At 58.6% G+C, this 22,179-nt stretch overlaps 3 protein-coding genes across 3 annotated transcripts in view; all 3 read left to right on the forward strand.

Annotated features, from left to right (window-relative positions):
- The first annotated feature begins 3,225 nt into the window (after positions 1-3,225).
- On the forward strand, positions 3,226-5,429 carry LOC136992642 (kielin/chordin-like protein). Its single transcript, XM_067302181.1, has 3 exons — positions 3,226-3,639; positions 4,096-4,382; positions 5,081-5,429. The coding sequence occupies exons 1-3, from the start codon at positions 3,226-3,228 to the stop codon at positions 5,427-5,429; spliced, it is 1,050 nt and encodes a 349-aa protein (XP_067158282.1).
- A 2,377-nt stretch (positions 5,430-7,806) lies between these two features.
- On the forward strand, positions 7,807-11,073 carry LOC136992643 (IgGFc-binding protein-like). The gene is made up of 6 exons (XM_067302182.1): positions 7,807-7,986; positions 8,082-8,365; positions 8,496-8,773; positions 9,095-9,693; positions 10,077-10,641; positions 10,805-11,073. The coding sequence occupies exons 1-6, from the start codon at positions 7,807-7,809 to the stop codon at positions 11,071-11,073; spliced, it is 2,175 nt and encodes a 724-aa protein (XP_067158283.1).
- LOC106498380 (IgGFc-binding protein-like) overlaps positions 11,073-22,179 on the forward strand; it is a 45,146-nt gene continuing 34,039 nt past the window's right edge. The window contains exons 1-15 of the mRNA XM_067302183.1: positions 11,073-11,486; positions 11,929-12,215; positions 12,914-13,185; positions 14,043-14,180; positions 14,805-15,061; positions 15,164-15,176; positions 15,578-15,819; positions 15,915-16,076; positions 16,438-16,606; positions 16,928-17,526; positions 17,910-18,474; positions 18,638-18,837; positions 18,939-19,319; positions 19,760-20,046; positions 20,745-21,016. Of these exons, the coding sequence (XP_067158284.1) occupies positions 11,073-11,486; positions 11,929-12,215; positions 12,914-13,185; positions 14,043-14,180; positions 14,805-15,061; positions 15,164-15,176; positions 15,578-15,819; positions 15,915-16,076; positions 16,438-16,606; positions 16,928-17,526; positions 17,910-18,474; positions 18,638-18,837; positions 18,939-19,319; positions 19,760-20,046; positions 20,745-21,016 (4,258 nt within the window). The remainder of the gene's footprint in view (positions 11,487-11,928; positions 12,216-12,913; positions 13,186-14,042; positions 14,181-14,804; positions 15,062-15,163; positions 15,177-15,577; positions 15,820-15,914; positions 16,077-16,437; positions 16,607-16,927; positions 17,527-17,909; positions 18,475-18,637; positions 18,838-18,938; positions 19,320-19,759; positions 20,047-20,744; positions 21,017-22,179) is intronic.

The following is a 22,179-nucleotide window of genomic DNA, read 5'->3' on the forward strand; positions in this document are numbered from 1 at the left end:
CAACAGCTCACTGCCCTACTTCAACGTGGAAGCAGCCAACGAGCACAGGGGAAGCAACACTCGCGTGTCCTACGTCCAGTACGTGGACGTCGATGTGTCCGGCCAGCGGATAAGGCTGGGGAAGGGCGGAGTGGTGACGGTAAGCCCGAGGGGGAGCGACGGTGGGGCAGTGTGAGGAGAGAGAGCCGTACCAAATGGGTTGCAGCAACCCTGCCTTGGCTTCTGTCCTTCCAGGTCAACGGAGTGGAAGAGGTTGTGCCCTGCACCCCATCAGCAGGCGTGCAGGTCTCGTCCAGTGGGTTCTACACCGTGGTCTCAACAGACTTTGGCTTGAGAGTGAAGTTTGACGGGAAGCATCGGGTGGAGGTGACGCTCCCGAGCACCTTTGGGCAGAAGGTCTGTGGCATGTGTGGGAACTACAACGGGGTGGCAGCAGACGACTTCCTGAACCCGGAGGGGGTGCTGGAGCCAGACTCCACCAGCCTGGGCAACAGCTGGCAGGTGTCCAACGATAGCAGGTGCGTGGCCCCCGGCGCGTCTGGTGTCAGGCAGACATGTCAGGTCCATGTGTCAGGCATGGTGGGGAGGGTGAGACACCAGGAGAAGCCCACGGATAACCCAGGGGCCCTTCTCCCTCCCTTTCCACAGCTGCTCACCCGGACCAGATCCCAGCCCAGCCTGCAACGAGACGGACAAGCAAGTCATTGCCAGCAGCCTCTTCTGCGGACTCCTCACTGACCCCAGCGGCCCGTTTGAGTTGTGCCATGCTGTGCTGAGCCCCAGCGGTTACTTCAACACCTGCCTTTATGACCTGTGTGAGCTGGGGCTGGATCGCGAGGTCCTGTGCAACAGTTTGCAGTCCTATGCGGACGCTTGCCAGTCGCTTGGTGTGAAGATCCCCGCGTGGAGGAACGCAACGTTCTGCCGTAAGTCAGCACGCAGAGATGCATTGCTCTGCTGACTCTGTTGGGCCCCAGTCTCATTGGTTCAGGGGTTCAGTCCATTTTTCCTTGGAAAGCGGGTTTGGAAGGAGGAAAGAATTCCGTTTCCCTGTGCTGGCTGATGACTGTGGGAGGACCCTGTGTCAGCTGAATTCATATGCAGGTCCTTTCCACGCAGGAGGCATTATAAGGTGCCAGCCGGTGGGAGTTAGTTTCCTAAATATGCAGTTACTGCTTGCTGACCTTAAGAGGACTCTGTGTGGAGGAATCCTGACGATTTCCCTGGTATTCCGTTTCTCTCCACAGCCATCGAGTGTCCTGCCAACAGCCACTACGAGCCATGCGCTGCAGCCTGCCCTGCTACCTGTGTTGACCCTATGGCTCCTGCTAGTTGCAGCCTGCCGTGCGTGGAGGGATGTGTGTGTGACAGCGGGTACCTGCTCTACAATGAGCGATGCGTGCCCAGCCAGCAGTGCGGGTGTTGGCACAACGGGCAGCACTACCCGGTGAACTCGGAGTTCTGGACGGACAACACCTGCTCCTCGAAGTGCACGTGTCCAGGGCGGGGGAGCAAAGTCCAGTGCTCCAGTGCCTCCTGCCCGGCAGGCCAGTACTGTGGAGTGCAGAACGGGAAACCCGACTGCTTCCCGTACTCTTACGGCATCTGCCATGTTCACAATGACCCTCATTACAACACCTTTGACAAAGTGACGCACAGCTTCATGGGGAACTGCACCTACACCCTGGCCAAAGTGTGCTCCAATGCCACCTCCCTGCCCTACTTCAATATTGAGGCCAAGAACGAGCATCGTGGGAACCCCAGGGTGTCCTACGTGCGCGAAGTCCTGGTTGAGGTGCATGGAGAACGCATTGCAATCGTCAAGAACGAGCGGAGCCAAGTGCTGGTAGGGAGCTGGGCTGGCGTGAGGGTGGTGTGGCTGCAAGATGGGGGTGTCTTTTCTTGGCAGGGTCTTGCCCGAACCGGACCCTTTTGTCCCAGGCCCGGGTGGGCTCCCCATAAACCACTGGGGCACTGTCTCCACGGTGTTTCCACTGTGGAAGGGCTGGAGGAGGAAGAGGGAAAGAGGGAATGTGGCCAGTGTAGAATACAGGCCCCCGCGCAGTGCAGGGAAAAGGCAGGGCTGGCCAAGCCTCAGAGGTGCCCGCGTGTGAGGGGAGCGTGGGCACCGGTGTGCTGTGCTGCGTTCTGGGGCCTGTTTTCCCCGTGAGGGAGGCCTCAGGGAGGCTGCGCACAAGTCCAGGGCCCATTGGGGTGTGTCTGCCCTAGGTCAACGGGCTGCGCCGGACCCTGCCGGTGAGTGCAGCGGGAGGCGCCGTCACAGTGAGCAGGAGCGGCCGCTACATCAGCCTGGAGACAGACTTCAACCTGAGAGTGTCCTATGACGCCGACCACTCGGTGGAGGTGAAGGTGCCCACCACCTACTTCAACCTGACCTGTGGCATGTGCGGGAACTTCAACGGCGAGAGACAGGACGATTACATGATGCCCGACGGGCAGCAAGCCGCAGACTCCAACGCGCTGGGAGAGAGCTGGAAGGTCCCAGACGACGACCCCTCTTGCGGCGTCCCCGTGCCCCCCGCACCCTGCAGTGCAGAAGAGGAGAAGCTCTACCAGTCGGACGGGTTCTGTGGCGTGCTGACCGCCAGGCCTGGCTCTTTTGAGAACTGCCATGCCGTGATCAACCCCCAGAGCTACTTTGAGACCTGCCTCTACGACCTTTGCGCCCTGAACGGTAATCAGGAGGTCCTGTGCGGTGCTCTGGAGGCCTATGCTGACGCGTGCCAGGCAGCGGGCGTGACTCTTCTTCCCTGGAGGAATGCCACCTTCTGCCGTGAGTACCTACCTTGGATTTCCCGGAGGAAAACTTGTCACCTCCTGTGCGCCAAGCCTGTGGCCACAGCATTTCTCGCCAATTCTTTAGCCTTCCCTTTCCCAGAAAGTAGCCATTGTTCTTGAGGGCTTTTCTGGTCCTAATTGTCCTCATCCCCTTGCAGCCCTGCTGTGCCCTGCCAACACCTACTATGACCCTTGCATGACCGGCTGTCCTGCCACCTGCCTCGACCGACAAGCCCCACAGAACTGCTCCAAGCCCTGTGTGGAGGGCTGTGCGTGCACCTCTGGCTTTTTGCTCAGCGGAGACACCTGTGTGCCCGAGGCCCACTGTGGCTGCCTCTTTGAGGGCAACTACTACAGCGTGAGTGAAAGCCCTGCCCCAGCTTGCTCCCCTCCCAGGGGACTTGTTTTCCTCTGTTTCCCTGCCTGATGCGCGGGTGCTCTGTGTTTCTCTGCCTGCAGGAAGGCGAGCGCTTTGTGAGCGAGAACTGCACTCGCCAGTGCCGGTGTGAAGCCAACGGCCAGATGGTTTGCTCTGCGTTGTCCTGTGGTGAGGATGAGGTCTGCAAGATCCAGAATGGCCACAGGGGCTGTTACCCAGCCAGCACTGCTCTCTGCCACATCTACGGAGACCCGCATTACAGCACTTTCGATGGGAAGCTTCACCACTTCCAGGGCTCTTGCAACTACACAGTGGTGACGGGCTGTGGCAACTCCTCCGTTGGGTTCACTGTCACCACCCGCAATGAGCATCGGGGCAGCCAGAGCTGGACAGCCCTTAACTCTGTGGCGCTGTCCATGGAAGGCCTCCACATCGCACTGCAGAAGAACAAGGCAGTCTACGTAAGCCCCTCGTGTTTAGACGTGGGAACAACCGTCTTCCAAAGTACCATTTCTTGGTTGCTTTCCCCACCCGGTTTCCTTTCAGGAAATCAGCTTGAATTCTTGGGTCCCCAAGAAGTGCTCGATATTCCCTGAGCCTGCTGGCGTGCTCGTGGAAGAGCATGGCGGGTCTCTGAGTGGGGAGGATATGACTGCAAGCACAGCAACAGCTTTTCTGCTTGCTTGCCTGAGCTTTGTGTGCACCGTATGTAGAGTAGCTGCTGTCCTTGTACGTCCGGGCAGGGTTTCCCGTGCCATCAGCGCTTCTGACTCCCTGGGCCCTGGCACCATGGCAGGGAAGAGCACTGACTTTTCAGTGGAGGGCACCTCTTTATGTTTCTCTCTCTCTCTCTCTCTCTCTCTCTCTCTCTCTCTCTCTCTCTCTCTCTCTCTCCCCTCCCCCCACCTCGTATTCAGATCAATGGTGTTGTGGCCTCCCTGCCTGCTTCTCCTATCCCCAGCGTGACCGTTTCCCTGAGTGGCTCCTACGTGCAAGTTTCTACCAGGCTGGGCCTGCAGCTGCAGTTCAATGGGGACCAGGAGCTCCTAGTGAGGGTGTCTGAGAAGCACAAGGGCAAGCTGTGTGGATTGTGTGGGACGTACACCGGGAGCCAGCAGGACGACTTCATGAGACCCGACGGGGTGATAGTGCCTGATTTCAATGACTTTGGAGCCAGCTGGATGGTGCCGGACAATGACTGGCCGTGAGTCCTTGTCCTGTAGCGTGCATAACAGATGAAGGGGAGCCTGGGAGACGGCAGCTGTGGGTGGAACAAGGAGGGAGGGTCAGGAATGGCAGGAGCGAGCCCACAGAGAGGAGGCAGTTGTGGGAAGGCCTGCAAGATCAGGTGGAGGCTCCAGAGCAGCAGACCTGCGGCTCCTGTGTCTGCCCCGCTCTGCTTCACCCACCTCTGGGATGTCCTGTCTGCAAATAGATTCCAGCCGTGTGGCTGCTCCCCTTTCCCCTGAGGGCTGTCTCACTGGAGTTGGTGTCAGGTCCCCACCGTGCGGTTGGGGTTCACGGTGCTTTCTCCACGTAGGTGCTGTGCTCTGGGGTCCTTGGTGACCTCTGTGCAGGGCCCTGCGTCCCACTCTGCACAGTCACTGTTCCTGACCCCGAAGAGAGTGGTCCGGGGGGTGGGCGTGATGCTCTTCCCGAGCTGCGGGGGTGCCAACCGTCTCAGCCGTTTGTTTTTGTCTGCCTGATGCCGCAGAGGAGAATGGTGACTGTGGGCCGTGTTCCTAACCCTTGCAAACGAAATCTGGAGGGGGGTGTGTGTGTTTTCTTGGCAAGGGATCTGGGCTGCAAAGGCTGAGGCTTTGCATGGGGAAGAAGTCAGGAAATGGTGTGGCTGGGGCTCACAGGCTGCTGTGACCTCAGAGGTATCCATCTGCTTTGTAGGTGTGACCCAGCCACCTTCCCACCTGTGTCCTGCTCCCCCTCCCAGGAGGAGGCAGCTAACAAGCAGTGTGCAATCCTCACGCAACTTGGCGGCCCGTTCCAGCCATGCCATGCGGTTCTGCCGCCCAAATCGTACTTTGAGAGCTGCGTCTATGACCAGTGTGGCACCGGCGGCAGCACGGAGCAGCTGTGCAATGACCTGGAGGCCTACGCTACCGCCTGCACCCAGGCAGGAGTCACTTTGGGAGACTGGAGCGCTGGCACTGTCTGTGGTAAATGTCCCGTTGGTGTTTGTATTCAAGAGGGAGCGGTAAGAGTCTCCCTGCACGTTCTCTGTGGATGTGAGTAGTAGTTGTCCCTTGGCTCTAGGGCAGACAAGCCTCAGGGTTAAGATCCAGGAGCCCCACTGTGTCGCAGCAGCTCTGATGGGTTGGCACAACCCTTTCCGGCCTGGCAGTCCACGCAGGCCTTACCTCTGTTCCCCCACGTGTCCTGCCCAAAGCGTTCTGCACAGCGCTGCCTGTCTTTGGCTCTGGAGTGGCCTAGCCAGGGTAGGCCTCTCCAGAAACTGCACAGCAGCTTCTTGAGCACTGGGAAGGCAGGCCACTGCCCGAATGTTGCTGGTGGGATGGAAATGCGCTGCCAGGCCAGAGTGGTCAAGGCCGTACTGCCTACTGTCCCTCCTCTGTACATGAAGTGCTGCTGGCAAGGGGCCGTCAGAAAAGTCCTAGAGTTGTAGTCAGTCACTGGTAACATCCTGCCCATGGCTGAGGCGCTACCTTCTGTAAGGCTTAGCGAGGCACCACCCAGGACCAGCGAGGTGGAGAGAGGAAGGGAGAACTGGACAAGCGAGGGGGAGAAGGAAGGCAATCTTGATTAGTGAACACCTTGGAACACCCAGGATGAAGCTGATAATCTGGGAACAGCCTTGCTTGCCAGCCTGTCTGTCTGCAGTTTTCCCTCTGCTACGCTGGCGCACCACGTGCTTCCACTCAGTTGGCCATCCTCGCCTGGCCCTGAGCATGCCAGGGATGTAGGTGGCCCTGCCAGGACACAGGGAGAAGGCGGCCCCGCCCTCACTGTAGAAATTCTGCTTTTCTTTCTGCACCATATCCAGCTTCCCCTACAGCCTGCAATTTCTCCTGCACATTTGACGTTGACTTCTGTGAGTGGGTACAGGCAGACTCCAGCAGCATTGACTGGATAAGGCACAAAGGACCAACACCCTCGCCAGATACCGGCCCTTCCTATGACCACACAACAGGAGGTAGGAACAGCAGCTGGTACATGGTGGTCCTTCAGGCAGAGGGGTATCCCTGGGGAGAGGGCGAGAAGCCTCTTCTGGCAGGAAACACAGGCCACAGGCTTCCTGGGCTTGATCCAGAGCTGCTTGTGGCAGCCTTCCCCAGGGCTAGGCCCTTGCTTTAGGAAGCCTTGCAGCCCTGAGAATCAGCCTGTGGTACCGCCAGGGCAGGCAAGGATCTACTGTGGGAGGGAGGAAGTAATGCAAAGCTTGATGGCCAGACTCTTCTCAGGGGAAGAGGAATGGGTGTCTGTCAGGAGACGCTGGCTTCTCTAGAGACCGATGATGAATGGGTCTGAAAGCTGCCGAGTCAGGCTAGGATTATGGCGATGCTTTGGAGAGACGGAAGTGATGCTGTTTCCCAGCCGAAACCGTCCGTCTGGCATTGCCCACGGGGAGCAGGGTCCGTAGGTAGACTCAAGGCTGGGTGTTTGTGGCTAGAGAAGGATGTGACATCTGTTTGCGCTCCGCGCCCTCGCCTGCCTTGAGCGGCAGCAGGGGGTGCTGCCGAGCCGGTGCTTGGGTTGTTGCAGAGTGCTTTGTCCGGTTTTGATGGTGCACGTCAGTGTGGCTTGCGCTTTGTTTCAGACGGCCACTACATCTACCTGCAAGGCAGCAATGCCTTCCCCGGTTTTGTGGCTCAGCTGGTCAGTCCGGTGTGCAGTTCAGAAGGACCGCACTGCTTCCGCTTCTGGTATCACATGTATGGAGTGGCTGAAGAAATGGCCCTGCGGGTGTACGTGGCTGAGAACGAAGAGCTAGTGATGATCTGGAGCAGTGCTGGGAACCATGGGGACAGATGGAACTTGGGAGAGGTCACGGTGCACAGCACAGGAAACATGCAGGTAGGGCAGGGGCTCTGACTGCTCTCTGAGGCGGACCGTGCTTTGAAATGGCGCTTCATGTATACGACTGGAGCTAATGCTGGAAACCAACCCTTTCCCTAGATTGTCCTTGAGGGTATGAGAGGTGAAGATTTCCGGAGCGATGTAGCATTGGATGATCTGTCCATCGAGAAGGGATACTGCCCAGGTTTGTTTCCTGCGTGGGGAAGGGTGACTTGAGGGAAAGTTGTTGCTTGTTGAGGCAGTCCGTGTCGTTTCTGCCCTGGAAAGGAGCTTGTGAGGGAGGAGTGAGTTTGCATGTGCATTGTCTCTCTCATAGGCGATGGGCCTACACCATCACCAAGCCCCAGCACCACCCCATCTTCGACAGGGACTCCAACACCAACACCCGTGCCAGGCTCAGGTGAATAGAGTAGAGCAGTCATGGGGCTGCAGTGCTTTTTGCAGGGTGGGCAGGGGAGAAGAGGCGGCAGGAGCTGTTTAATGGAACGCTTCCTCTGGCCTTCCCTCTGTCAGGGACCTGTGTGGTGGAGGGAGACCCTCACTACCACACGTTTGACAAGCAACTACACCACTTCATGGGCACCTGCACCTACACCCTCTCCAAGCTGTGCGAGAGCAACAGCTCACTGCCCTACTTCAACGTGGAAGCAGCCAACGAGCACAGGGGAAGCAACACTCGCGTGTCCTACGTCCAGTACGTGGACGTCGATGTGTCCGGCCAGCGGATAAGGCTGGGGAAGGGCGGAGTGGTGACGGTAAGCCCGAGGGGGAGCGACGGTGGGGCAGTGTGAGGAGAGAGAGCCGTACCAAATGGGTTGCAGCAACCCTGCCTTGGCTTCTGTCCTTCCAGGTCAACGGAGTGGAAGAGGTTGTGCCCTGCACCCCATCAGCAGGCGTGCAGGTCTCGTCCAGTGGGTTCTACACCGTGGTCTCAACAGACTTTGGCTTGAGAGTGAAGTTTGACGGGAAGCATCGGGTGGAGGTGACGCTCCCGAGCACCTTTGGGCAGAAGGTCTGTGGCATGTGTGGGAACTACAACGGGGTGGCAGCAGACGACTTCCTGAACCCGGAGGGGGTGCTGGAGCCAGACTCCACCAGCCTGGGCAACAGCTGGCAGGTGTCCAACGATAGCAGGTGCGTGGCCCCCGGCGCGTCTGGTGTCAGGCAGACATGTCAGGTCCATGTGTCAGGCATGGTGGGGAGGGTGAGACACCAGGAGAAGCCCACGGATAACCCAGGGGCCCTTCTCCCTCCCTTTCCACAGCTGCTCACCCGGACCAGATCCCAGCCCAGCCTGCAACGAGACGGACAAGCAAGTCATTGCCAGCAGCCTCTTCTGCGGACTCCTCACTGACCCCAGCGGCCCGTTTGAGTTGTGCCATGCTGTGCTGAGCCCCAGCGGTTATTTCAACACCTGCCTTTATGACCTGTGTGAGCTGGGGCTGGATCGCGAGGTCCTGTGCAACAGTTTGCAGTCCTATGCGGACGCTTGCCAGTCGCTTGGTGTGAAGATCCCCGCGTGGAGGAACGCAACGTTCTGCCGTAAGTCAGCACGCAGAGATGCATTGCTCTGCTGACTCTGTTGGGCCCCAGTCTCATTGGTTCAGGGGTTCAGTCCATTTTTCCTTGGAAAGCGGGTTTGGAAGGAGGAAAGAATTCCGTTTCCCTGTGCTGGCTGATGACTGTGGGAGGACCCTGTGTCAGCTGAATTCATATGCAGGTCCTTTCCACGCAGGAGGCATTATAAGGTGCCAGCCGGTGGGAGTTAGTTTCCTAAATATGCAGTTACTGCTTGCTGACCTTAAGAGGACTCTGTGTGGAGGAATCCTGACGATTTCCCTGGTATTCCGTTTCTCTCCACAGCCATCGAGTGTCCTGCCAACAGCCACTACGAGCCATGCGCTGCAGCCTGCCCTGCTACCTGTGTTGACCCTATGGCTCCTGCTAGTTGCAGCCTGCCGTGCGTGGAGGGATGTGTGTGTGACAGCGGGTACCTGCTCTACAATGAGCGATGCGTGCCCAGCCAGCAGTGCGGGTGTTGGCACAACGGGCAGCACTACCCGGTGAACTCGGAGTTCTGGACGGACAACACCTGCTCCTCGAAGTGCACGTGTCCAGGGCGGGGGAGCAAAGTCCAGTGCTCCAGTGCCTCCTGCCCGGCAGGCCAGTACTGTGGAGTGCAGAACGGGAAACCCGACTGCTTCCCGTACTCTTACGGCATCTGCCATGTTCACAATGACCCTCATTACAACACCTTTGACAAAGTGACGCACAGCTTCATGGGGAACTGCACCTACACCCTGGCCAAAGTGTGCTCCAATGCCACCTCCCTGCCCTACTTCAATATTGAGGCCAAGAACGAGCATCGTGGGAACCCCAGGGTGTCCTACGTGCGCGAAGTCCTGGTTGAGGTGCATGGAGAACGCATTGCAATCGTCAAGAACGAGCGGAGCCAAGTGCTGGTAGGGAGCTGGGCTGGCGTGAGGGTGGTGTGGCTGCAAGATGGGGGTGTCTTTTCTTGGCAGGGTCTTGCCCGAACCGGACCCTTTTGTCCCAGGCCCGGGTGGGCTCCCCATAAACCACTGGGGCACTGTCTCCACGGTGTTTCCACTGTGGAAGGGCTGGAGGAGGAAGAGGGAAAGAGGGAATGTGGCCAGTGTAGAATACAGGCCCCCGCGCAGTGCAGGGAAAAGGCAGGGCTGGCCAAGCCTCAGAGGTGCCCGCGTGTGAGGGGAGCGTGGGCACCGGTGTGCTGTGCTGCGTTCTGGGGCCTGTTTTCCCCGTGAGGGAGGCCTCAGGGAGGCTGCGCACAAGTCCAGGGCCCATTGGGGTGTGTCTGCCCTAGGTCAACGGGCTGCGCCGGACCCTGCCGGTGAGTGCAGCGGGAGGCGCCGTCACAGTGAGCAGGAGCGGCCGCTACATCAGCCTGGAGACAGACTTCAACCTGAGAGTGTCCTATGACGCCGACCACTCGGTGGAGGTGAAGGTGCCCACCACCTACTTCAACCTGACCTGTGGCATGTGCGGGAACTTCAACGGCGAGAGACAGGACGATTACATGATGCCCGACGGGCAGCAAGCCGCAGACTCCAACGCGCTGGGAGAGAGCTGGAAGGTCCCAGACGACGACCCCTCTTGCGGCGTCCCCGTGCCCCCCGCACCCTGCAGTGCAGAAGAGGAGAAGCTCTACCAGTCGGACGGGTTCTGTGGCGTGCTGACCGCCAGGCCTGGCTCTTTTGAGAACTGCCATGCCGTGATCAACCCCCAGAGCTACTTTGAGACCTGCCTCTACGACCTTTGCGCCCTGAACGGTAATCAGGAGGTCCTGTGCGGTGCTCTGGAGGCCTATGCTGACGCGTGCCAGGCAGCGGGCGTGACTCTTCTTCCCTGGAGGAATGCCACCTTCTGCCGTGAGTACCTACCTTGGATTTCCCGGAGGAAAACTTGTCACCTCCTGTGCGCCAAGCCTGTGGCCACAGCATTTCTCGCCAATTCTTTAGCCTTCCCTTTCCCAGAAAGTAGCCATTGTTCTTGAGGGCTTTTCTGGTCCTAATTGTCCTCATCCCCTTGCAGCCCTGCTGTGCCCTGCCAACACCTACTATGACCCTTGCATGACCGGCTGTCCTGCCACCTGCCTCGACCGACAAGCCCCACAGAACTGCTCCAAGCCCTGTGTGGAGGGCTGTGCGTGCACCTCTGGCTTTTTGCTCAGCGGAGACACCTGTGTGCCCGAGGCCCACTGTGGCTGCCTCTTTGAGGGCAACTACTACAGCGTGAGTGAAAGCCCTGCCCCAGCTTGCTCCCCTCCCAGGGGACTTGTTTTCCTCTGTTTCCCTGCCTGATGCGCGGGTGCTCTGTGTTTCTCTGCCTGCAGGAAGGCGAGCGCTTTGTGAGCGAGAACTGCACTCGCCAGTGCCGGTGTGAAGCCAACGGCCAGATGGTTTGCTCTGCGTTGTCCTGTGGTGAGGATGAGGTCTGCAAGATCCAGAATGGCCACAGGGGCTGTTACCCAGCCAGCACTGCTCTCTGCCACATCTACGGAGACCCGCATTACAGCACTTTCGATGGGAAGCTTCACCACTTCCAGGGCTCTTGCAACTACACAGTGGTGACGGGCTGTGGCAACTCCTCCGTTGGGTTCACTGTCACCACCCGCAATGAGCATCGGGGCAGCCAGAGCTGGACAGCCCTTAACTCTGTGGCGCTGTCCATGGAAGGCCTCCACATCGCACTGCAGAAGAACAAGGCAGTCTACGTAAGCCCCTCGTGTTTAGACGTGGGAACAACCGTCTTCCAAAGTACCATTTCTTGGTTGCTTTCCCCACCCGGTTTCCTTTCAGGAAATCAGCTTGAATTCTTGGGTCCCCAAGAAGTGCTCGATATTCCCTGAGCCTGCTGGCGTGCTCGTGGAAGAGCATGGCGGGTCTCTGAGTGGGGAGGATATGACTGCAAGCACAGCAACAGCTTTTCTGCTTGCTTGCCTGAGCTTTGTGTGCACCGTATGTAGAGTAGCTGCTGTCCTTGTACGTCCGGGCAGGGTTTCCCGTGCCATCAGCGCTTCTGACTCCCTGGGCCCTGGCACCATGGCAGGGAAGAGCACTGACTTTTCAGTGGAGGGCACCTCTTTATGTTTCTCTCTCTCTCTCTCTCTCTCTCTCTCTCTCTCTCTCTCTCCCCTCCCCCCACCTCGTATTCAGATCAATGGTGTTGTGGCCTCCCTGCCTGCTTCTCCTATCCCCAGCGTGACCGTTTCCCTGAGTGGCTCCTACGTGCAAGTTTCTACCAGGCTGGGCCTGCAGCTGCAGTTCAATGGGGACCAGGAGCTCCTAGTGAGGGTGTCTGAGAAGCACAAGGGCAAGCTGTGTGGATTGTGTGGGACGTACACCGGGAGCCAGCAGGACGACTTCATGAGACCCGACGGGGTGATAGTGCCTGATTTCAATGACTTTGGAGCCAGCTGGATGGTGCCGGACAATGACTGGCCGTGAGTCCTTGTCCTGTAGCGTGCATAACAGATGAAGGGGAGCCTGGGAGACGGCAGCTGTGGGTGGAACAAGGAGGGAGGGTCAGGAATGGCAGGAGCGAGCCCACAGAGAGGAGGCAGTTGTGGGAAGGCCTGCAAGATCAGGTGGAGGCTCCAGAGCAGCAGACCTGCGGCTCCTGTGTCTGCCCCGCTCTGCTTCACCCACCTCTGGGATGTCCTGTCTGCAAATAGATTCCAGCCGTGTGGCTGCTCCCCTTTCCCCTGAGGGCTGTCTCACTGGAGTTGGTGTCAGGTCCCCACCGTGCGGTTGGGGTTCACGGTGCTTTCTCCACGTAGGTGCTGTGCTCTGGGGTCCTTGGTGACCTCTGTGCAGGGCCCTGCGTCCCACTCTGCACAGTCACTGTTCCTGACCCCGAAGAGAGTGGTCCGGGGGGTGGGCGTGATGCTCTTCCCGAGCTGCGGGGGTGCCAACCGTCTCAGCCGTTTGTTTTTGTCTGCCTGATGCCGCAGAGGAGAATGGTGACTGTGGGCCGTGTTCCTAACCCTTGCAAACGAAATCTGGAGGGGGGTGTGTGTGTTTTCTTGGCAAGGGATCTGGGCTGCAAAGGCTGAGGCTTTGCATGGGGAAGAAGTCAGGAAATGGTGTGTCTGGGGCTCACAGGCTGCTGTGACCTCAGAGGTATCCATCTGCTTTGTAGGTGTGACCCAGCCACCTTCCCACCTGTGTCCTGCTCCCCCTCCCAGGAGGAGGCAGCTAACAAGCAGTGTGCAATCCTCACGCAACTTGGCGGCCCGTTCCAGCCATGCCATGCGGTTCTGCCGCCCAAATCGTACTTTGAGAGCTGCGTCTATGACCAGTGTGGCACCGGCGGCAGCACGGAGCAGCTGTGCAATGACCTGGAGGCCTACGCTACCGCCTGCACCCAGGCAGGAGTCACTTTGGGAGACTGGAGCGCTGGCACTGTCTGTGGTAAATGTCCCGTTGGTGTTTGTATTCAAGAGGGAGCGGTAAGAGTCTCCCTGCACGTTCTCTGTGGATGTGAGTAGTAGTTGTCCCTTGGCTCTAGGGCAGACAAGCCTCAGGGTTAAGATCCAGGAGCCCCACTGTGTCGCAGCAGCTCTGATGGGTTGGCACAACCCTTTCCGGCCTGGCAGTCCACGCAGGCCTTACCTCTGTTCCCCCACGTGTCCTGCCCAAAGCGTTCTGCACAGCGCTGCCTGTCTTTGGCTCTGGAGTGGCCTAGCCAGGGTAGGCCTCTCCAGAAACTGCACAGCAGCTTCTTGAGCACTGGGAAGGCAGGCCATTGCCCGAATGTTGCTGGTGGGATGGAAATGCGCTGCCAGGCCAGAGTGGTCAAGGCCGTACTGCCTACTGTCCCTCCTCTGTACATGAAGTGCTGCTGGCAAGGGGCCGTCAGAAAAGTCCTAGAGTTGTAGTCAGTCACTGGTAACATCCTGCCCATGGCTGAGGCGCTACCTTCTGTAAGGCTTAGCGAGGCACCACCCAGGACCAGCGAGGTGGAGAGAGGAAGGGAGAACTGGACAAGCGAGGGGGAGAAGGAAGGCAATCTTGATTAGTGAACACCTTGGAACACCCAGGATGAAGCTGATAATCTGGGAACAGCCTTGCTTGCCAGCCTGTCTGTCTGCAGTTTTCCCTCTGCTACGCTGGCGCACCACGTGCTTCCACTCAGTTGGCCATCCTCGCCTGGCCCTGAGCATGCCAGGGATGTAGGTGGCCCTGCCAGGACACAGGGAGAAGGCGGCCCCGCCCTCACTGTAGAAATTCTGCTTTTCTTTCTGCACCATATCCAGCTTCCCCTACAGCCTGCAATTTCTCCTGCACATTTGACGTTGACTTCTGTGAGTGGGTACAGGCAGACTCCAGCAGCATTGACTGGATAAGGCACAAAGGACCAACACCCTCGCCAGATACCGGCCCTTCCTATGACCACACAACAGGAGGTAGGAACAGCAGCTGGTACATGGTGGTCCTTCAGGCAGAGGGGTATCCCTGGGGAGAGGGCGAGAAGCCTCTTCTGGCAGGAAACACAGGCCACAGGCTTCCTGGGCTTGATCCAGAGCTGCTTGTGGCAGCCTTCCCCAGGGCTAGGCCCTTGCTTTAGGAAGCCTTGCAGCCCTGAGAATCAGCCTGTGGTACCGCCAGGGCAGGCAAGGATCTACTGTGGGAGGGAGGAAGTAATGCAAAGCTTGATGGCCAGACTCTTCTCAGGGGAAGAGGAATGGGTGTCTGTCAGGAGACGCTGGCTTCTCTAGAGACCGATGATGAATGGGTCTGAAAGCTGCCGAGTCAGGCTAGGATTATGGCGATGCTTTGGAGAGACGGAAGTGATGCTGTTTCCCAGCCGAAACCGTCCGTCTGGCATTGCCCACGGGGAGCAGGGTCCGTAGGTAGACTCAAGGCTGGGTGTTTGTGGCTAGAGAAGGATGTGACATCTGTTTGCGCTCCGCGCCCTCGCCTGCCTTGAGCGGCAGCAGGGGGTGCTGCCGAGCCGGTGCTTGGGTTGTTGCAGAGTGCTTTGTCCGGTTTTGATGGTGCACGTCAGTGTGGCTTGCGCTTTGTTTCAGACGGCCACTACATCTACCTGCAAGGCAGCAATGCCTTCCCCGGTTTTGTGGCTCAGCTGGTCAGTCCGGTGTGCAGTTCAGAAGGACCGCACTGCTTCCGCTTCTGGTATCACATGTATGGAGTGGCTGAAGAAATGGCCCTGCGGGTGTACGTGGCTGAGAACGAAGAGCTAGTGATGATCTGGAGCAGTGCTGGGAACCATGGGGACAGATGGAACTTGGGAGAGGTCACGGTGCACAGCACAGGAAACATGCAGGTAGGGCAGGGGCTCTGACTGCTCTCTGAGGCGGACCGTGCTTTGAAATGGCGCTTCATGTATACGACTGGAGCTAATGCTGGAAACCAACCCTTTCCCTAGATTGTCCTTGAGGGTATGAGAGGCGAAGATTTCCGGAGCGATGTAGCATTGGATGATCTGTCCATCGAGAAGGGATACTGCCCAGGTTTGTTTCCTGCGTGGGGAAGGGTGACTTGAGGGAAAGTTGTTGCTTGTTGAGGCAGTCCGTGTCGTTTCTGCCCTGGAAAGGAGCTTGTGAGGGAGGAGTGAGTTTGCATGTGCATTGTCTCTCTCATAGGCGATGGGCCTACACCATCACCAAGCCCCAGCACCACCCCATCTTCGACAGGGACTCCAACACCAACACCCGTGCCAGGCTCAGGTGAATAGAGTAGAGCAGTCATGGGGCTGCAGTGCTTTTTGCAGGGTGGGCAGGGGAGAAGAGGCGGCAGGAGCTGTTTAATGGAACGCTTCCTCTGGCCTTCCCTCTGTCAGGGACCTGTGTGGTGGAGGGAGACCCTCACTACCACACGTTTGACAAGCAACTACACCACTTCATGGGCACCTGCACCTACACCCTCTCCAAGCTGTGCGAGAGCAACAGCTCACTGCCCTACTTCAACGTGGAAGCAGCCAACGAGCACAGGGGAAGCAACACTCGCGTGTCCTACGTCCAGTACGTGGACGTCGATGTGTCCGGCCAGCGGATAAGGCTGGGGAAGGGCGGAGTGGTGACGGTAAGCCCGAGGGGGAGCGACGGTGGGGCAGTGTGAGGAGAGAGAGCCGTACCAAATGGGTTGCAGCAACCCTGCCTTGGCTTCTGTCCTTCCAGGTCAACGGAGTGGAAGAGGTTGTGCCCTGCACCCCATCAGCAGGCGTGCAGGTCTCGTCCAGTGGGTTCTACACCGTGGTCTCAACAGACTTTGGCTTGAGAGTGAAGTTTGACGGGAAGCATCGGGTGGAGGTGACGCTCCCGAGCACCTTTGGGCAGAAGGTCTGTGGCATGTGTGGGAACTACAACGGGGTGGCAGCAGACGACTTCCTGAACCCGGAGGGGGTGCTGGAGCCAGACTCCACCAGCCTGGGCAACAGCTGGCAGGTGTCCAACGATAGCAGGTGCGTGGCCCCCGGCGCGTCTGGTGTCAGGCAGACATGTCAGGTCCATGTGTCAGGCATGGTGGGGAGGGTGAGACACCAGGAGAAGCCCACGGATAACCCAGGGGCCCTTCTCCCTCCCTTTCCACAGCTGCTCACCCGGACCAGATCCCAGCCCAGCCTGCAACGAGACGGACAAGCAAGTCATTGCCAGCAGCCTCTTCTGCGGACTCCTCACTGACCCCAGCGGCCCGTTTGAGTTGTGCCATGCTGTGCTGAGCCCCAGCGGTTACTTCAACACCTGCCTTTATGACCTGTGTGAGCTGGGGCTGGATCGCGAGGTCCTGTGCAACAGTTTGCAGTCCTATGCGGACGCTTGCCAGTCGCTTGGTGTGAAGATCCCCGCGTGGAGGAACGCAACGTTCTGCCGTAAGTCAGCACGCAGAGATGCATTGCTCTGCTGACTCTGTTGGGCCCCAGTCTCATTGGTTCAGGGGTTCAGTCCATTTTTCCTTGGAAAGCGGGTTTGGAAGGAGGAAAGAATTCCGTTTCCCTGTGCTGGCTGATGACTGTGGGAGGACCCTGTGTCAGCTGAATTCATATGCAGGTCCTTTCCACGCAGGAGGCATTATAAGGTGCCAGCCGGTGGGAGTTAGTTTCCTAAATATGCAGTTACTGCTTGCTGACCTTAAGAGGACTCTGTGTGGAGGAATCCTGACGATTTCCCTGGTATTCCGTTTCTCTCCACAGCCATCGAGTGTCCTGCCAACAGCCACTACGAGCCATGCGCTGCAGCCTGCCCTGCTACCTGTGTTGACCCTATGGCTCCTGCTAGTTGCAGCCTGCCGTGCGTGGAGGGATGTGTGTGTGACAGCGGGTACCTGCTCTACAATGAGCGATGCGTGCCCAGCCAGCAGTGCGGGTGTTGGCACAACGGGCAGCACTACCCGGTGAACTCGGAGTTCTGGACGGACAACACCTGCTCCTCGAAGTGCACGTGTCCAGGGCGGGGGAGCAAAGTCCAGTGCTCCAGTGCCTCCTGCCCGGCAGGCCAGTACTGTGGAGTGCAGAACGGGAAACCCGACTGCTTCCCGTACTCTTACGGCATCTGCCATGTTCACAATGACCCTCATTACAACACCTTTGACAAAGTGACGCACAGCTTCATGGGGAACTGCACCTACACCCTGGCCAAAGTGTGCTCCAATGCCACCTCCCTGCCCTACTTCAATATTGAGGCCAAGAACGAGCATCGTGGGAACCCCAGGGTGTCCTACGTGCGCGAAGTCCTGGTTGAGGTGCATGGAGAACGCATTGCAATCGTCAAGAACGAGCGGAGCCAAGTGCTGGTAGGGAGCTGGGCTGGCGTGAGGGTGGTGTGGCTGCAAGATGGGGGTGTCTTTTCTTGGCAGGGTCTTGCCCGAACCGGACCCTTTTGTCCCAGGCCCGGGTGGGCTCCCCATAAACCACTGGGGCACTGTCTCCACGGTGTTTCCACTGTGGAAGGGCTGGAGGAGGAAGAGGGAAAGAGGGAATGTGGCCAGTGTAGAATACAGGCCCCCGCGCAGTGCAGGGAAAAGGCAGGGCTGGCCAAGCCTCAGAGGTGCCCGCGTGTGAGGGGAGCGTGGGCACCGGTGTGCTGTGCTGCGTTCTGGGGCCTGTTTTCCCCGTGAGGGAGGCCTCAGGGAGGCTGCGCACAAGTCCAGGGCCCATTGGGGTGTGTCTGCCCTAGGTCAACGGGCTGCGCCGGACCCTGCCGGTGAGTGCAGCGGGAGGCGCCGTCACAGTGAGCAGGAGCGGCCGCTACATCAGCCTGGAGACAGACTTCAACCTGAGAGTGTCCTATGACGCCGACCACTCGGTGGAGGTGAAGGTGCCCACCACCTACTTCAACCTGACCTGTGGCATGTGCGGGAACTTCAACGGCGAGAGACAGGACGATTACATGATGCCCGACGGGCAGCAAGCCGCAGACTCCAACGCGCTGGGAGAGAGCTGGAAGGTCCCAGACGACGACCCCTCTTGCGGCGTCCCCGTGCCCCCCGCACCCTGCAGTGCAGAAGAGGAGAAGCTCTACCAGTCGGACGGGTTCTGTGGCGTGCTGACCGCCAGGCCTGGCTCTTTTGAGAACTGCCATGCCGTGATCAACCCCCAGAGCTACTTTGAGACCTGCCTCTACGACCTTTGCGCCCTGAACGGTAATCAGGAGGTCCTGTGCGGTGCTCTGGAGGCCTATGCTGACGCGTGCCAGGCAGCGGGCGTGACTCTTCTTCCCTGGAGGAATGCCACCTTCTGCCGTGAGTACCTACCTTGGATTTCCCGGAGGAAAACTTGTCACCTCCTGTGCGCCAAGCCTGTGGCCACAGCATTTCTCGCCAATTCTTTAGCCTTCCCTTTCCCAGAAAGTAGCCATTGTTCTTGAGGGCTTTTCTGGTCCTAATTGTCCTCATCCCCTTGCAGCCCTGCTGTGCCCTGCCAACACCTACTATGACCCTTGCATGACCGGCTGTCCTGCCACCTGCCTCGACCGACAAGCCCCACAGAACTGCTCCAAGCCCTGTGTGGAGGGCTGTGCGTGCACCTCTGGCTTTTTGCTCAGCGGAGACACCTGTGTGCCCGAGGCCCACTGTGGCTGCCTCTTTGAGGGCAACTACTACAGCGTGAGTGAAAGCCCTGCCCCAGCTTGCTCCCCTCCCAGGGGACTTGTTTTCCTCTGTTTCCCTGCCTGATGCGCGGGTGCTCTGTGTTTCTCTGCCTGCAGGAAGGCGAGCGCTTTGTGAGCGAGAACTGCACTCGCCAGTGCCGGTGTGAAGCCAACGGCCAGATGGTTTGCTCTGCGTTGTCCTGTGGTGAGGATGAGGTCTGCAAGATCCAGAATGGCCACAGGGGCTGTTACCCAGCCAGCACTGCTCTCTGCCACATCTACGGAGACCCGCATTACAGCACTTTCGATGGGAAGCTTCACCACTTCCAGGGCTCTTGCAACTACACAGTGGTGACGGGCTGTGGCAACTCCTCCGTTGGGTTCACTGTCACCACCCGCAATGAGCATCGGGGCAGCCAGAGCTGGACAGCCCTTAACTCTGTGGCGCTGTCCATGGAAGGCCTCCACATCGCACTGCAGAAGAACAAGGCAGTCTACGTAAGCCCCTCGTGTTTAGACGTGGGAACAACCGTCTTCCAAAGTACCATTTCTTGGTTGCTTTCCCCACCCGGTTTCCTTTCAGGAAATCAGCTTGAATTCTTGGGTCCCCAAGAAGTGCTCGATATTCCCTGAGCCTGCTGGCGTGCTCGTGGAAGAGCATGGCGGGTCTCTGAGTGGGGAGGATATGACTGCAAGCACAGCAACAGCTTTTCTGCTTGCTTGCCTGAGCTTTGTGTGCACCGTATGTAGAGTAGCTGCTGTCCTTGTACGTCCGGGCAGGGTTTCCCGTGCCATCAGCGCTTCTGACTCCCTGGGCCCTGGCACCATGGCAGGGAAGAGCACTGACTTTTCAGTGGAGGGCACCTCTTTATGTTTCTCTCTCTCTCTCTCTCTCTCTCTCTCTCTCTCTCTCTCCCCTCCCCCCACCTCGTATTCAGATCAATGGTGTTGTGGCCTCCCTGCCTGCTTCTCCTATCCCCAGCGTGACCGTTTCCCTGAGTGGCTCCTACGTGCAAGTTTCTACCAGGCTGGGCCTGCAGCTGCAGTTCAATGGGGACCAGGAGCTCCTAGTGAGGGTGTCTGAGAAGCACAAGGGCAAGCTGTGTGGATTGTGTGGGACGTACACCGGGAGCCAGCAGGACGACTTCATGAGACCCGACGGGGTGATAGTGCCTGATTTCAATGACTTTGGAGCCAGCTGGATGGTGCCGGACAATGACTGGCCGTGAGTCCTTGTCCTGTAGCGTGCATAACAGATGAAGGGGAGCCTGGGAGACGGCAGCTGTGGGTGGAACAAGGAGGGAGGGTCAGGAATGGCAGGAGCGAGCCCACAGAGAGGAGGCAGTTGTGGGAAGGCCTGCAAGATCAGGTGGAGGCTCCAGAGCAGCAGACCTGCGGCTCCTGTGTCTGCCCCGCTCTGCTTCACCCACCTCTGGGATGTCCTGTCTGCAAATAGATTCCAGCCGTGTGGCTGCTCCCCTTTCCCCTGAGGGCTGTCTCACTGGAGTTGGTGTCAGGTCCCCACCGTGCGGTTGGGGTTCACGGTGCTTTCTCCACGTAGGTGCTGTGCTCTGGGGTCCTTGGTGACCTCTGTGCAGGGCCCTGCGTCCCACTCTGCACAGTCACTGTTCCTGACCCCGAAGAGAGTGGTCCGGGGGGTGGGCGTGATGCTCTTCCCGAGCTGCGGGGGTGCCAACCGTCTCAGCCGTTTGTTTTTGTCTGCCTGATGCCGCAGAGGAGAATGGTGACTGTGGGCCGTGTTCCTAACCCTTGCAAACGAAATCTGGAGGGGGGTGTGTGTGTTTTCTTGGCAAGGGATCTGGGCTGCAAAGGCTGAGGCTTTGCATGGGGAAGAAGTCAGGAAATGGTGTGGCTGGGGCTCACAGGCTGCTGTGACCTCAGAGGTATCCATCTGCTTTGTAGGTGTGACCCAGCCACCTTCCCACCTGTGTCCTGCTCCCCCTCCCAGGAGGAGGCAGCTAACAAGCAGTGTGCAATCCTCACGCAACTTGGCGGCCCGTTCCAGCCATGCCATGCGGTTCTGCCGCCCAAATCGTACTTTGAGAGCTGCGTCTATGACCAGTGTGGCACCGGCGGCAGCACGGAGCAGCTGTGCAATGACCTGGAGGCCTACGCTACCGCCTGCACCCAGGCAGGAGTCACTTTGGGAGACTGGAGCGCTGGCACTGTCTGTGGTAAATGTCCCGTTGGTGTTTGTATTCAAGAGGGAGCGGTAAGAGTCTCCCTGCACGTTCTCTGTGGATGTGAGTAGTAGTTGTCCCTTGGCTCTAGGGCAGACAAGCCTCAGGGTTAAGATCCAGGAGCCCCACTGTGTCGCAGCAGCTCTGATGGGTTGGCACAACCCTTTCCGGCCTGGCAGTCCACGCAGGCCTTACCTCTGTTCCCCCACGTGTCCTGCCCAAAGCGTTCTGCACAGCGCTGCCTGTCTTTGGCTCTGGAGTGGCCTAGCCAGGGTAGGCCTCTCCAGAAACTGCACAGCAGCTTCTTGAGCACTGGGAAGGCAGGCCATTGCCCGAATGTTGCTGGTGGGATGGAAATGCGCTGCCAGGCCAGAGTGGTCAAGGCCGTACTGCCTACTGTCCCTCCTCTGTACATGAAGTGCTGCTGGCAAGGGGCCGTCAGAAAAGTCCTAGAGTTGTAGTCAGTCACTGGTAACATCCTGCCCATGGCTGAGGCGCTACCTTCTGTAAGGCTTAGCGAGGCACCACCCAGGACCAGCGAGGTGGAGAGAGGAAGGGAGAACTGGACAAGCGAGGGGGAGAAGGAAGGCAATCTTGATTAGTGAACACCTTGGAACACCCAGGATGAAGCTGATAATCTGGGAACAGCCTTGCTTGCCAGCCTGTCTGTCTGCAGTTTTCCCTCTGCTACGCTGGCGCACCACGTGCTTCCACTCAGTTGGCCATCCTCGCCTGGCCCTGAGCATGCCAGGGATGTAGGTGGCCCTGCCAGGACACAGGGAGAAGGCGGCCCCGCCCTCACTGTAGAAATTCTGCTTTTCTTTCTGCACCATATCCAGCTTCCCCTACAGCCTGCAATTTCTCCTGCACATTTGACGTTGACTTCTGTGAGTGGGTACAGGCAGACTCCAGCAGCATTGACTGGATAAGGCACAAAGGACCAACACCCTCGCCAGATACCGGCCCTTCCTATGACCACACAACAGGAGGTAGGAACAGCAGCTGGTACATGGTGGTCCTTCAGGCAGAGGGGTATCCCTGGGGAGAGGGCGAGAAGCCTCTTCTGGCAGGAAACACAGGCCACAGGCTTCCTGGGCTTGATCCAGAGCTGCTTGTGGCAGCCTTCCCCAGGGCTAGGCCCTTGCTTTAGGAAGCCT

Source organism: Apteryx mantelli, chromosome 9 (genome assembly GCF_036417845.1).
Source record: "Apteryx mantelli isolate bAptMan1 chromosome 9, bAptMan1.hap1, whole genome shotgun sequence".
Taxonomy (NCBI): domain Eukaryota; kingdom Metazoa; phylum Chordata; class Aves; order Apterygiformes; family Apterygidae; genus Apteryx; species Apteryx mantelli.

Coding starts and splice junctions, on each gene's coding strand:
- LOC136992643 (XM_067302182.1), top strand. CDS start 7,807: ATGGGCACCTGCACCTACACCCTCTCCAAGCTGTGCGAGAGCAACAGC. Junction 7,987..8,081: donor GGAAGGGCGGAGTGGTGACG/GTAAGCCCGAGG, acceptor CTGTCCTTCCAG/GTCAACGGAGTGGAAGAGGT. Junction 10,642..10,804: donor GAGGAATGCCACCTTCTGCC/GTGAGTACCTAC, acceptor ATCCCCTTGCAG/CCCTGCTGTGCCCTGCCAAC.
- LOC136992642 (XM_067302181.1), top strand. CDS start 3,226: ATGCGCGGGTGCTCTGTGTTTCTCTGCCTGCAGGAAGGCGAGCGCTTT. Junction 3,640..4,095: donor AGAAGAACAAGGCAGTCTAC/GTAAGCCCCTCG, acceptor CCTCGTATTCAG/ATCAATGGTGTTGTGGCCTC. Junction 4,383..5,080: donor GTGCCGGACAATGACTGGCC/GTGAGTCCTTGT, acceptor TCTGCTTTGTAG/GTGTGACCCAGCCACCTTCC.